The sequence below is a fragment of the Phaeoacremonium minimum genome (assembly GCF_000392275.1).
Source record: "Phaeoacremonium minimum UCRPA7 unplaced genomic scaffold PA7_03_scaffold_215, whole genome shotgun sequence".
NCBI lineage: Eukaryota > Fungi > Ascomycota > Sordariomycetes > Togniniales > Togniniaceae > Phaeoacremonium > Phaeoacremonium minimum.
The window spans coordinates 63,300-77,497 of record NW_006921121.1 but is presented as its reverse complement, the minus strand read 5'-3'; the positions used below and the strand labels follow the sequence as shown (position 1 = coordinate 77,497).

At 49.1% G+C, this 14,198-nt stretch overlaps 2 protein-coding genes across 2 annotated transcripts; one reads left to right on the top strand and one right to left on the bottom strand.

The window, feature by feature from the left end:
* Positions 1–3,657: 3,657 nt before the first annotated feature.
* On the bottom strand, positions 3,658–4,331 carry UCRPA7_2898 (putative siderochrome-iron transporter protein; the record flags this gene model as incomplete). Its single annotated transcript, XM_007915465.1, has 3 exons — positions 3,658–3,751; positions 3,809–3,903; positions 3,963–4,331. 3 exons carry the CDS (start codon positions 4,329–4,331, stop codon positions 3,658–3,660), a joined length of 558 nt encoding a protein of 185 aa, XP_007913656.1.
* A 3,140-nt stretch (positions 4,332–7,471) lies between these two features.
* On the top strand, positions 7,472–9,151 carry UCRPA7_2897 (putative amidohydrolase family protein; the record flags this gene model as incomplete). Its single annotated transcript, XM_007915476.1, has 1 exon — positions 7,472–9,151. One exon carries the CDS (start codon positions 7,472–7,474, stop codon positions 9,149–9,151), a length of 1,680 nt encoding a protein of 559 aa, XP_007913667.1.
* Positions 9,152–14,198: the final 5,047 nt, after the last annotated feature.

Genomic DNA, 14,198 nt, shown 5'->3' with positions numbered 1-14,198 from the left:
TGGTACTTTCTCGGCCACGCCTCAGGCACTCACTCTACCGTGTAGCAGTAATGTTAGGGCGACTGGCATGGCAGCAGCTGTCACTCAGACATGCCTAGGGTCGCCGGAAGGATCCAAACCCTGCATTTCGCACACATTTGCCGATATATTCTTCCACCTCGCCGACCAAAATCACGGCGAAGGGCCGTTCTCATTCATTGAATTCCCGAACCTTGATCGGTTGAACTGGGAGCAATTCGGCCGTCAATGCTTCTGCGCTGTGCTTGTCTCGGAGGGCCCGCAGCAAACTGGCAATTGGGATCCCCTATCAGCCCACTAAACTGCCAGACCGGTCTGCGAACCCAGCTTAGCCCATGCGTAAGCGCTTCCTTTGGCGAGGGGTCTAAATCGTCCCGCGGAGCAGAGTGCTGACGCTCCGAGCTTCCGTCATCCGCTATCTGATATGACAATCTGATATCATGGATGATGTGGTTTTTGGAGGGGCATCAATGGTTGCAATTGGAACCATCCGTCCCACAGCGCTGGCTCGCTTGATGATAAGTCATCATCGTAACATTGCAATCTTATGATACCGTATTCACTGATTTCGCCAAAAACCGAAATCATCAACGTCGATCTACGAACAAGGTGAGCAAGCTTTATCACCAACGCAAGAGACAATTTCCAGCTCGAGCAAATTGTTGAGGATCAGTTAGCTTCTTGGCGTACCTAGCAGGAGATGTTTCCATCAAATAGAATGCCTTGTAAATGGAAGAGGTTAATGGTGCACCCTTCATATCAGGCATATGGCTAGACATCTGCGATGCTTCGAGCAAGCTGTCTATGGGTCAGGGAACCTTAGCTTCTATAAGAAAGTTAAAGAATCTTGTTATCAGGTTTTGACTTTTCCCATTAAATGTTTCTTATTCTAGGATGTTTCCTCCTGAGATTTCCTACCACGACGACGAGAGGCATCACATCTGGGAGCATGCAACCAATGATAAGCCATATCCCTACTTACTCTATAGACATTAGCTAGTCGACCTACGTTTCTTAATACGATAGGAGCAGCTAAAGTAAGCAGATGATTACTCTGTCGAGTTAATCCATGAATAGGAGATGGCCCATGTTTGGACTTGACTGCGGCACAAGCGGCACAAGTCTCTTATTTGAGTATCTCAAATCTGATACGTCGAAACTAGGTTATGAAGACTAGCCATGATCAAACACACCTAATCTCGACTTTGTGCAACTGCTATCATGCTCTGTCTTTTCGAATACAATATGTTATGGACGAAGCTCTATCGGGTTCTGAAATAAGACTTGACCTTCCTTTAAACTTCCTGTTCTCGCGGAAAATGAAACAGTCTAGAGCAATATTCAAAAGTTGCCTCTGGCGATGTCAATCGCTAGTTTCTAACCCCCATTTTGAGCGGGATGTTTTACGTACTCAGCAAATCAGCCTGCTCGCATTGATGCGGATTAACCTTTGTCAATAGATCGCTTAAATTTACTTACTAGGTCGAGCTACCAAGTCACAATGAGTCGTCAATCTTCTGAAGAATTGCGCAATGCTCGTATTTCCGATTCGTGATCTTCATGGGTGACCAGGGGCCTTCCATACTGTAATCCATGGGATAGAAATGGCTAATTTGAGTATGGATTAGGCAGTCTAGATAAAATCATGTCTTCTATATATATGTGCGATCCAGAAAGCAATTCATTCGTCTGATATGTATTATTCGTGACTATTAGAGATAATGTGACCGTGTTAGTGGATCATGCTCCATCCATCGCAGTAGCTAAATGGTGGTTGGCCAGACCATCCTTCCCCCCAAATGCAGGTGCGGTTGTCGAATGTGCCGACCCTCATCATTGGCTATTCCTTACCAAATGTGATTCTGACAAGCTCTAGATGTTTTTAAATATGAGACTCCATTGTGCGAGGTTCTGAAATGAAATTTCAGCGGGAGAAGTGAGTATTACCTCATCCGCAATGTTCCGTACGCTGTGCCTCTAGGCGGCTCTTCTAGTGATTCAGGTGTCGGAATGGCCCGGGACCTTCATCCCAAATGACGGCCATGAAATACACTTGCCACCCCAAGTCTGTTTTAGGCAACTTATACACAATGAGCTCTGCTCTACAAGATATTGCTCCCTGATGGCTGCTCGATCACTTTTCAGAGTCATCACTAAGCCTGCCACCTGGGCTTTGGGCTTAGACAAGCCAGACTCAATTGCAACGATCGTTCGTCAGTGCAGGCACACTTTGGGCGTTTCTAGAGACTTTCTTGAGTCTCCTTCGGCAATCCTTGTAAATCCTCAACACCGGCCTATCAAAAGCGATACAACTTCTCTCAGCCTGACAGCCTCGACATTTCACGGACTATCAGATGAGAAGCTTCTTGCGCTGTTTACCAAGGGGTTCTTTGGAGGCTGGGTGTTTTTCTTGGAAAGCCTTGCTCTGAAGGCTGGCGTGTGGAAGCTGTCACCCGTCACATTCACAGGTATGCTCGCTTCACTATTCAGACCACAGACGCAGTTAGCTCAACGCAAGCAGGTTTCGAGGACAGACCCGGGCAAAGGGAAATATGGGTCCAGTCCAGCGTCCCGAGCACGTCTCTTCTTACTGTCGGAGATACATTGTTTCGTACATTCAAACTCATCGACATACATATTGCCAGTCAAAGCAACTCAGGTCCATCATTGAGCTATCTTGACTTTGGATTTGGACAGAATCAATCCACCTTTGCTGGTTGTCATCGGTTTCAGATCGTACGAATCGGAACTCCTGACAGCTCTAGCGCGGACAAAACCCTAGGCGAGGAGGCCCTTGACTTGAGCATCGAGTGCTTTATATATGACCCTCAAAGCGCCATGTTCGACAAGCTGGCCTGGTTTCATCACCTATATGTAGAACTCCTTTTTGTAGGCGGTGTTCAATCATGTTTTCAGGGAAAGTAGAAGACACTTTCGATGAGATTGCGCGCATTGGCAACGCGACACAACTAAAACCTGGTTACTACGACTTGCCTCTTATTTCAAGGATGATCTTCGATATCAATGATCCTGACGTTTTATCGTGGGTGTCTGGCTCTATCGCTCTTTTGTATTAATAGCATTATCCTTGGGCAATGAAAATTGTATAGTAAATTTGGTTTAGAAATCTACCACTCCGAAGAAAATTAAGAAATTAGCAGACTCACTTGCTGACGGACAGCTGTCCATTTTGTGTTTTCCGATAAGACAGTTACAAGATGGCAATTCTAGCGACCCGATATGCAATGCAATGGGCTTCTGAATGCCAGCGGGGACAGCTCCAGACATCCCAGATGGGTGACAAATTTCTGCTTAATAGAGTGGGAGGTCCCAGCCACTTATATTACTTTAACAAGCATCACAAGGATTTCCAAGTGGTCGATAACAGGACTAAGCCCATTAATCTAGAAATTCTTCTCCCAGAGGGCACTCTAACTATTCTTCAAGCCTTCATTGCCCTTTGCTGTTCGTCAATTCAATGACGGCCTCTTATAGCCTTAGTGATGCAATCAGCTTTTCTTCACAGAAAATACATCTGCGACGAGACACCAATGTGATAACTTTGCCCTTTCCCGCGTAGGTGGGTGGGCGAATCCTGTCCAGATTCAGGGAGCGTTCAGTTACACGTTGACGACTAGTTCACTTTGTCGCTATTTTCTCCGTTCCAGCGCCAGTCGCTCGCTCAAGCTCCTCGCTCAGTGGACCTTGGCCCTCGACAAGGTTCTGCGTGTCACTGCGGAGATATATTAATATATCATTTGTCAGGTGTTGATGGCAAGTGGGGACATACGTGAGGATGCGGTTTGGCAAAAACCAGACAAGGATAACTCCGGGAACAGTTGAGCCGAAGGCGACATAGGTGAAATAGCCCATGATGGTGTTATACTGGAGGAAATGTTAGCATCTCTTGCCAATGTGAGTGTAGTCCAGGGTTGTAATCTGACAGCTCTAGCAATCGCCGCTCGTTGCAATGTTCCCCATGCGGGGAGACCAGCAGTGATGGAGTTGAATGCTCCGTTAATGAGCTGCGGCGTGGCCATAGAACCCAGCTCCTGAGCCAGTTCTGCCTTGAACTGGCTCGTGTAGATACCACCACCAATGGCCGAGCCGATTGTAGATCCTAGAGTGCTCAAGCACACAGCCACCGCAGTCATTTGCGCTACTTCCTTATGAGGAACCGCGACAGTTGCCGCGACGAAGCATCCTGTGCCCATCAAACCATTGCCAATGCCCTGGATCAGTTGCACAATGACCAGTTCAGCCGTGGAAGATGAGCCAGTTCGTACTCGGAACATCACTCCAAATCCGATCATGCGAATCACTCCTCCCACTGCAATTGCCCACTTATAACGACGCGTCCACCACATAAGAGCTCCCATTGAGATGCCTGTGACGAGCTGCATGACAGACAACGCATCAGAAATCAGATTAGCGTCCCGAATGCTATAGCCTCTAGCTACTATGCACCACGTATAAAAATAGCTGTGGGTGACACTGGTAGCTATTCCATCCATTGCGTAGATCAACAAGGCCATAGTGATAGTGAGGTCTTTGAAATATCGAAGAGGTACGATAGGATGGCGGGCAAATAACTTCTCGTAAAACGGCAGAATGATCAAGAAGACACAGCCAACCACTAGACACGCAATTACCCAGCCCGTACGCCAACCATGTGGTTGCTTGCCTGCAAGTGTTGCTGGTAGCAGAATGAGGGCTAGACCGCCGCAAAATAATGCCATGCCGCCCATGTCAATCTGAGAGAAGAAGTCATACACTGACAGCTTGATTTTTTGGTTGAAGCCGGCCTTTTTCGCCTTGCGCTGCCATCCAAGCACAGCAATGATCAGAGGAGCAAGTCCCACAGGCATTATAATGCATAGCATTCCAATGCCCCATCTCCAGCCGATGGTGTTGACAACTGAGTCTGTAATGAAGGCCGAGACGAAGCTATAAACTATCAGCATTGACTCTTGTGCGTGGAAACAAGGGAAAGGGATCTCACGGCATGAATATATATGGGAGGAATTGCAACTGTACTGCTAAACCTCTCTGCCTGGCTGTAGATATATCGGCTGCCAAGATATCGTTCAAGGTATTTGTTCCCGTTTGTGCCGTGACATGCAGTATATAACCTGTTGCGTAGGTTTCGAAATTTGGTGATTTGGCACAAAGAATATGAGCAAGGACATAGAATAGAACCCAGACTGGATAGAGCTCTCCTCTGCCAAACACATCAGAAAGCTTAGCCACAAGGGGCTTGAGAACAGCGAAAGAAAGACCGCCTGCGGTTTTGAGAGCGGCTAGCGACGAGATCATCTTGAAATTGGACTGTGCATAAACATAATATGTATAAACAGTTGTATTGTCATATTCACTGAGAAGAGCTTGTTAGTACTTGTGTCCCAGAGAAGAGCTCTATGGTTTGCTGAGAGTTACTATGCAATCATTGAGAATATCAAGGCTCCTAGGATGATAAGTCTTCCATGTTTTCCCCAGACGGCAGTAATCGCCTCCATTTTCGTGGTTCCCGAGACATCTCCCTCAAAGAAAATGTCGGGTTTCTGAATTTCAATGTCTATGGCTGTGTCGTCGATGGGAGCTGGTTCCTTAGCATCCTTTTCGGACGCACCAGCCCCAGAGGCCATTGTGAACTTGTTCATCGTATTGAAAATAAAGAGTATGGGCTATTGCTGTTGGAGCTTTCAGTCGGGTAAGACTACTTCAGCAATAAAAGCTTGATAACAGCATCTCGCCATCATTACGAGGCAATAACACCTCTTATAGTTCCTAGTCTTCATCTAGCTGTCGACGCTGATAAGAGGGAATCATGTTGACATGTCGATGGTGTTATCACCCACCAATCATACATCGAATAAATCTAATGATAGTGTGCCGAGAGCATGGCTCGCTCGTGGGTTGTCAGGGGTTGAGGTCTTGAAAGCGGAATGATCGGCACGCCGCGGAGCGTAGTCGAGATTTCGGCTCGGGTTGATAGAGAGTTGAGAAAAAACAGGAGTGCACTAGCAGTGTCATGATGCGGTCACCCCGCCGTTGCTCTACTCGAACAAGTCCCATAGCTGATAGTGAAGTGGAGTTTCAACGTCCATTTTGTTGCTCGTAAAACCCTCCAACAAGACATACATTCATTTGAAGTCGTTGATAACTTCCCTGGATTTCGGCTTTGCTTAGAGTAGCATCCTAACGTACATATTCACCTTAAGAGATGTCAATTGCATGATGGCTATCGTTATTGGAAAGACAACACCCCAGACAGTGTATAACGTGGGTTGAAACATAGGGACAAGGGCTAAAGTGCACGAAGACCTTTTTAGTCTGTGACATTGATTATGATTTGTATTGCGCAATGCACTTGGGAAACAACTGGTAGTCTAGTATGAAATGCCAAATGTGTTTGTGAAAGTGGCGGGTTTAAATAGTGAATTTCAACAGAAATAGTTGCCAACTAGTAATTGATCGCTTGATTACAAGCCAACAGTCTCTAAATGAACAAAGCAGAAATATGAGTTTCGACAAGTGAACAGCATGACTGAGTCGCCAGTTGTCCCTCACGGAGAACGTCTCCGTCTGGGCCGCACTATGGCAAGGCCTGACTGGCCCATTTGTCAGCCTTAAAGAGCGCCACGTCCATTCGCCCAAGACAAATCTTCAGGTGTCTTCCCACTAAAATAATCGGTTCTCCATGGACCCAGTCTGGTCTCTCCAACAAAATTGAGCAGAGTCACAGGGACTCTGGCGATGGCTTCACTGTCATCAATTGACCTCAATCACACCGATACTGACACCCCCGTGGGTGTTTTCATATCCTACCTTAGGAGCGGTCTAGTGAACGGGCTCGTACAGAGGAAGGCCGACCCCTCACACAACGCTGGCTGTCGGCAAGATTGAGGTGCAGGATAAGAACCCCTCAACGGTTCTCGTCACAACTGAAGATGCACAAGCCAGCAGCGTACCCTCCGAAGACGGCAGCTGGATCTGATCGTCAGCGGCCTGCGTCCACTGACGTCGCATGTAGTACGAGAAGTCCCCTGCTTCAACGCGGGGTTGATTGATAGCAAGGGGCTCTAATGCATGTTAGGATATCTTAGATATCTTTAGCTATCCAGCCTTCCAGGATGCTAGGGATGCTGCTGCCACGCATGCATTAGACGCTAAATAAGAGGCTAGCTATCTTAGCTATCACAGTCCGGCATCAAAATGGGCCCTCACGATTCCAGATCACCGGCTCCACTGCGGAGAGCGAGCCCACGGAGCCCAAGCCCGATGGAGGGGCCTGCTTGAATATTCTCCGGCTGCTGCAAGTCCTCAAGATACTCTGCATTGCATTATTCCATTTCACTCCTTCGTGGCTTGCTCGCCTGCCTTGTTTTGTTCTGGTAGATCTCTCTTATCTCCTTGATCTCCTGCTCGCCTCGCCGAGCAGAGATTCCATAATATGACCATGACCTCGGCGAGTCACTTTGTCTTCCGTAATGGCAAGTTCTTCCAGGCCAGCAAGCCTACTGATGGAAGCAAGCCCGAGGCCACATTCGCTGAGGCTCTCGTCATCAAGGATGGCGTGATCACCTTTGTGGGCGATGCTGGTGCCAAAGAAGTGACAGCAGCTCTAGACGGAGGCGCAAAGCAGCGCGATGTACAAGGGCGCCTTGTTGTCCCTGGTTTCTTCGATGGACACGTTCACTTGGCAATCCTGGGGCAGTCCCTGAACAAGCTGTCGCTCAAGCACTGCAATAACCTGGAAGACATACGCAAGGCAATCAGGGAGTACGCCAGAACAAACCCGGATCAAAAGCGCATCTTCTGCCGTGAATGGATGCACTCAATGACACCCGAGGGCGCGTGTGCGACAATGCTAGATGACCTTGATCCCAAGGGCAGACCTATTCTGATCACAACGAAGGATTTACACTCAACATGGGCGAACAGTGCGGCACTGGCCGAGCTCAAGCTGGACGACGAGCCAGACCCGCCAGGCGGCAATATTGAACGCGACCCGGAGACAGGAAAGCCTAGTGGTGTAATTGCTGAGGCGGCCAACATGAAATTCATCCGGCCATACATGGCGAGTATACAAACAATGGACGATCGTGTGAAGGCGATCAAAGCTGCGATCACAGAGTACAATAGCGCGGGCTACACTGGTCTGATCGATATGGCAATGGACCCCGATGGCTGGGATGCATTACAGGAGTACCGTAAACGGGAGAAGGCCGCCGGCAGGACGATACCAATGCGCATGGCAATCTACTGGCTGATACTGCCAAAGGACACGGATGCTGAGCATATTGCGCAAGTCGAGGAGGCAGCGGAACTAGCCAAGGAGTTCAGCCAGGAGACCGACCCGGAGTGCCGTGTAGTAGGAATCAAACTTGTGTGCGATGGCATCATCGATTCGTGCACAGCCAGCTTGAAGGAACCATACAGCCACAATCTGGGAACCACCGAGCCCGTGTGGACACCGGAGATGCTGGGACCCGTTGTCGAGTGCGCCACGAAGCACCGCCTGCAGCTTGCCTTACACGCAATTGGAGACAGGACAGTAGGTAACGCCATCGATGCTCTCGAGAAGTATGCCGACCCGGCTTTGCGACCGCGCATTGAGCACCTAGAGATAACCACCGAGGAAGATGCCCGGCGACTAGGTAAGCTGGGCATCACCGCCTCAATCCACCCAGTGCACGCGGACCCGGCCATCATCCGGGCATGGCCCAAGCTCATCGGCGAGCACCGGTGCGGCCGGGCCTTTGCCTACCGCGAATTCGCCGACGGTGGGGCCCCGCTGGCCATCGGGTCCGACTCACCCAGCGCGCCTCATCAGCTAATACACAACCTCTACGTCGCCACGAACCGCCGGTCAGCCCGTGAGCCGGAGCTCCAGACGGTCATTAACGGTCACTTTGCTTTGACGCTGTGCGAGACGGTGTCCGGCATGACCGAGGGCGCGGCGCGGAGTTGCTTCTCTGAGGACCAGGTCGGAACGCTCGAGGTGGGCAAGCGGGCAGACCTGGTTGTCATGGACATGGAGTGGGATCCGAAGATGGTGCTGCAGAGCAGGGTGGTCGAGACTTGGTTTGATGGAACGCAGGTCTACGCCGCCTCCCAGCAGCATATATAATTACACTGTATCAAAAGGAGGGCGTTGCGCATCATCGGCTAGTCAAAATGTCCAGGGTAAATAGATTAAGTATTAAGATCAGAACCAACAGTTTTTCCACGGGCGGGCCGGTGATCGACTCGTCGCACTTATCAATGCGCAGTATGCAGAGGCCAATTGGACACTAGGAAGTATGGCTCAGATAAACAGACGTATCTGATACGAAAGTATTAATGCATGTTGGTTCCCTATACAGGCTCGCTTGGGCAAAGTTCATTGAGAAACCCCTGGATCGTGCTGCTTGACGGTAATAAGTATCTGGTCTAGGTCATTCCAATGAATTCGTGGGGTCGAAAAGAATTGAGCACTTTCATACCCTTCAATATTCTAGCATGGGAGCTAATAGCCTGGAAGGGGTGGCCGTTGGTCAAGCCTTTGGATGAAAGCCTGAAAGCCAACCGAAGTTTAGCCAACCACCACCATGTAGAAAGCAAGGCCGAGATAATGCACCCCTTCTGAATCCTTTGCTCGACATATTAGGCTTGGCCGCTAGTACGAACTCAAAGGAGGTTATATGCAGCGCTGGTATGTTCGCCCATTTACAGCAACTTTCTATTTTCAATGTGGTGTTGATGTTAGTTGAGGCAGCAGGAACTTTAGAGAAATACACGATAGGGTGTCTTGTCATCAAAGCCCAGCTATACAGGGCGTTGTCCATCTGTTGTCTCCATACTTGAGGTTGACCTTGCTCTTTGCTCTCTAATACAGCAACAAATCATTGAACAGGGTTCACTATCGCTCGATCGAAAACCGATGAATAATATCTACCAATCTTCTTCTCGTTGTCTTCAAATCGAATACCTGTCCGTGATTCAAGTCTTCAAACCATAACACACTTAGCCCGTTACCTTTCCATATCCCATATCCCCCATCTCTGGCCTTCATAAGCCAGTCCTTTGCGCCTGTCAAGTACGTCCCAATGACTTTTGTGTTGACTATCACATCCCTACCAGCCAGCACCACGGTCACCGGATGACCCTGCATATCCTCTTTCCACAAGCTGTTTTCAGCCCAGAAGAAGCGTCGGGACAAAGTATGCGCGGTACCCATATCCTTAGAGCCAAAGTAGGAGAACAGGTATTCATTAGCACTTTTCGGCTTCCGGTAGATCTTGAACAGCGGACTATTTGTTAGCTCATATTTTTGGTGAAAAATGTAGGTATTTTTACAAAATTATATGCCACATCAGGAAGATGTAGCAGAAACGACACCGGATCGACAAATAGGATCGGCCCAATCTTGCTCGCGATCTGTGGCGTGTGAATAAGATGTGTTGCAACCACGCTACCGTATCTTCACGTCAAATTAATATAGGGCTTTATCCAAAGACAATTAACAGAGAGGAGTGCAAGGTGGACCCACGAGTGTGAGGCTAGAACAAGTCTTTCCCAACCATGTGCCTTCAATATGCAGGAAATCTCTTCGCACATTTCGTCCTTCAACATCGCAGCGGCTGTTATCCTAGAACTAATAGGCATGAGCTCTACAGCAATTATCCCTACTTGTCCATCCGACGGGTCCCCATCATCTTCGGCGTTGAGGTCGGCTAAGAAATTAATATACGGATAGAGCCCTATTCCAATCCCGTGGATGAACAGGATTGGAAGTCTCGTTTTGGAGGTGTGCGGCCGATACCAGTAAGTGAGAGTCTTCGCAGGGGAGCGATGCGTGGTGAAGAGAGTGAGTAGCCTTGGTGGGAAGATGGTGAAGAACTGGGGGAAAGACGTGCGGTAAAAGCTGAAGGAGTAGTAACGCAGATAGACAGATGCTGCCGTGTCGACGATAAACACACACCATAGATTAGACCCTAGTTAGCAACTTGACTGCTGCTGTAGAGATGAAGTCCATGTAATATCAAATTAAGAAACTCACCATATACCAAGCCACGCTCCGATGTAACATGTCGACCTTATCAAGCGTCAATCTGATGCACCGGGCGTTGCCACGCCCGGGTTGCAACTTTCTGCCTAGCAACTTCTCCATTTCTCCAGCATATTCCTCCAGTTCCTCGTCGTGCGCCGGGTCAGGATCTCCAGTGTTCAAAAATGCCCACCGGAAGAAGTCCTTCACGTTCTCCCGCTTTATCTCCACCATCGGCGCGTCCTGGAACCATTTCGTCAAATACCACTCCGGGTCCCCAATGTTGTAGTGGCAGCGCCAGAACAATCTCCGCCGGTCCTCGCGGCTGACAGTAAGGGGCGGAGTTGCGATTGCCTGTAGGTAGGCTTTACGTGGGAAGTAGACGGCAAGGTAAAACACTGCCTCAAGATTGAGCCAGATCTCTAGTATACGAGGGACGTGAAACAAAGGAGGATTAATCAAGGGTGCAAGCAGCGAATATGTAACGCTGAGAGGTGCAAGCAGATGTAGAAGGAATATGCTTGTGCGGATGAAAGCATAGTCCCAGGTGGATGTTCCTGCCATGGTAAAGATGGATATGCACCGTTGATTGGTGGAGGAGCCTACAGCAGTACTGTCTTGTTACTTGGCTGGTGGTGCCCAAGAGGGAAAACCCGTGTGGTTGAAGGTGCTTCATGTAGGGCAACACTACACTCCGGTCAATTCACGATATAAGCTTAAAACCACACTTTCTGTTGGGATTGCGCATTGTTGATGGATATCTAAGCAGGAGATTGTTGGGGTTATTGCTGTCACTAGGTAGCCCATAAAAATTGGCGAGCTGCTGGGTGCCGGCATAGCTAGGCATTGGCGGCTGAATTACATGTGTAAAAGGCCGACTTTGGCATGTGAAGTGACTTTTTGCAGCACTGCGACAGAGTGACGTAATATACACGTGTTTCTGCGCTGCAGCAATCCACTAGCTGATCTTGCTCCCTCCAATACGCCGTTGACTTGTGTATATATGATCATAAATTCATGTACGGCACAACTAGTAGTTATGCGCTCGCCAATTTCTGGATGCCTGAATGCCCCATGTGATATATCAGCCGAGGGAGGCGGCGCAATAAGAGCCTATGTGACCCCAGAACTCTACGCTTAGTTGAAGAGACTGATTAACTTACGCCCCACAGATGGCTCCAACTCTGTGCCATCTCTTGCAATCTTGACTTCGCGGTTCGAGTTCCAAGGATTTCGCAGGCCCCTTGTTCGCCAAAATGGCAATTTGGTCGTTGACAACCACTCCAGTTTGAAAAGCTTTCCGTAAGCTTTCGGTCAGGCCGTCTCCATCTTGCCCACTACCGATCCTGCTACTGGGATCACTCTCAACATCGACCATGCCCTCTGTGTTCTCCCTCTCGGCATCCCAAAATATCGTCCCGCGCGCAGAGTCGTCGATGATTATCCCTCTTGGGCAAAATTCGGTGGCATCTGTGGGGATCGCAATTGGAGGGGGGCCTATGGATTCTGCGGGCTGCGCTTTCGGGGCTAACCCGATCACAGCCGTGGGATCTTCGTTTATGGGCGAACTCATTCTGGCATATCCAAAGTATTCACCTGACTTATTAGCGGAAAATACGAGGTACACATTATCCGCTGCCTGAAAGGAGAATTAGCAGAGTCTTGTCGGCAATGCTACAGTCTAGATCCCTGGAATCTCAAACGAACCTTGAAGGCATCGTTCAGGGGCTTCTCATTGTGAGACTGCGTCGCCCATGTTCCAGTCTTGACGCTTAATTCGATATCCTCCACGGTCAAACTCTTCAAAATAAAGAACCTATCCTGCTGGGGCGACCCGTCTCTTTCGGTGACATAATTGGCTTCAGCCGATTGGCTCCTGGCCGTGATTCCTCTCCGACTCTCTGGCGCACTTGTTTGGGTTGAGAGATATGAAGTTTGTGAACCAGACATCACAGCTGGTGCTGTCGGAGCAGTTACGCCTGAATTTCCCCGGACGTCATTGTCCCGTAGCCGACTAGCTAGTCGAACTGACTGAAATATTGAGTCGTGGATTTTATGCTGCGCTGCCACACAAGTAGGCTCATCCCGGAAGTTGGCAAAAGCACAGCTGCTCTTGGAGATGAGGAAGAGAGACTCAAGACCGTTGGCTTTATTGCATACATGATGAACCAGACTCATCAAGTCGGTGCGGGGAGGTATGTTGCCAATCCAAATCGCGAAGCCTGTTGACAGATTAGATCGATATGTTATAGTTGTACATGGTGGTGCTGTCTTACCACTCAGTCTGGGCTTTCGAGGAGGTCCTCGTACAACTCCTGACCTTCCATCGACCGACTCTAAGACTCAGTATTAACTTCAGCCCAGACGCATTGAACATTTTAGACTTACCGCCGGTTTTCTGGCTCGCGGGAGAGTAGGTTTTCCAATGATCCCCGTGAGACGACTGCGATGCCCTATTGGACTCTCCCGGTGCTTTGCTTGCATTTATGTCCTGTGCTGGCAACGTTGGGTTCGGCATGGGCTGAATGCCTGGGTATTGATTCGCGTGGTAGTAGTTGGCCAGGGGTTTGGTTAGAGTCGTCGAGGCCAGAACAGAGATGGACACTGTGCGGTCCTTATTCGTGCCACGGCGCTGTGACGGCGAACGTCTTCCACCTCCAGATGCCGATAACCGCCCGCCACTTTATGTTAGAGACGGATCAGCCCCTGATCTCAGTCAACAAAAAGATCAACATTCTGCTGAGCCGAATGGGGCGGTGACAGCCACTCAGCAAGTCTCCAATTCCTACCGGATATTGCTGTAATGAGTAGATTTTGACTTTCAGTGTTGTCTTTTAACGATGGATCCACTGCTACTTCGCTAAACACAATAGTATCAAGCCCGCAGTATACCCCCCAATAGACAATGTTTCCGCGTTCAGGGGTTGCCACCGATGTCGCCAGAGAACCGTTGGACAGATGTGTGTATGTAAAGACGCTCGGGAAAAGTAGTAGTTGTGAATCACGGTCTTGATTGCACCAATTTTCATACAGTTGGACAGCGGCCTGAAATTTTCGGGCAAACTCTACCAAGTATTCAGTTGGAACAGGGTGGCTGCCGCTTCTATTGAATTGTTGATCTTTGCTGAACCAAGTCTTGAAAAACCTC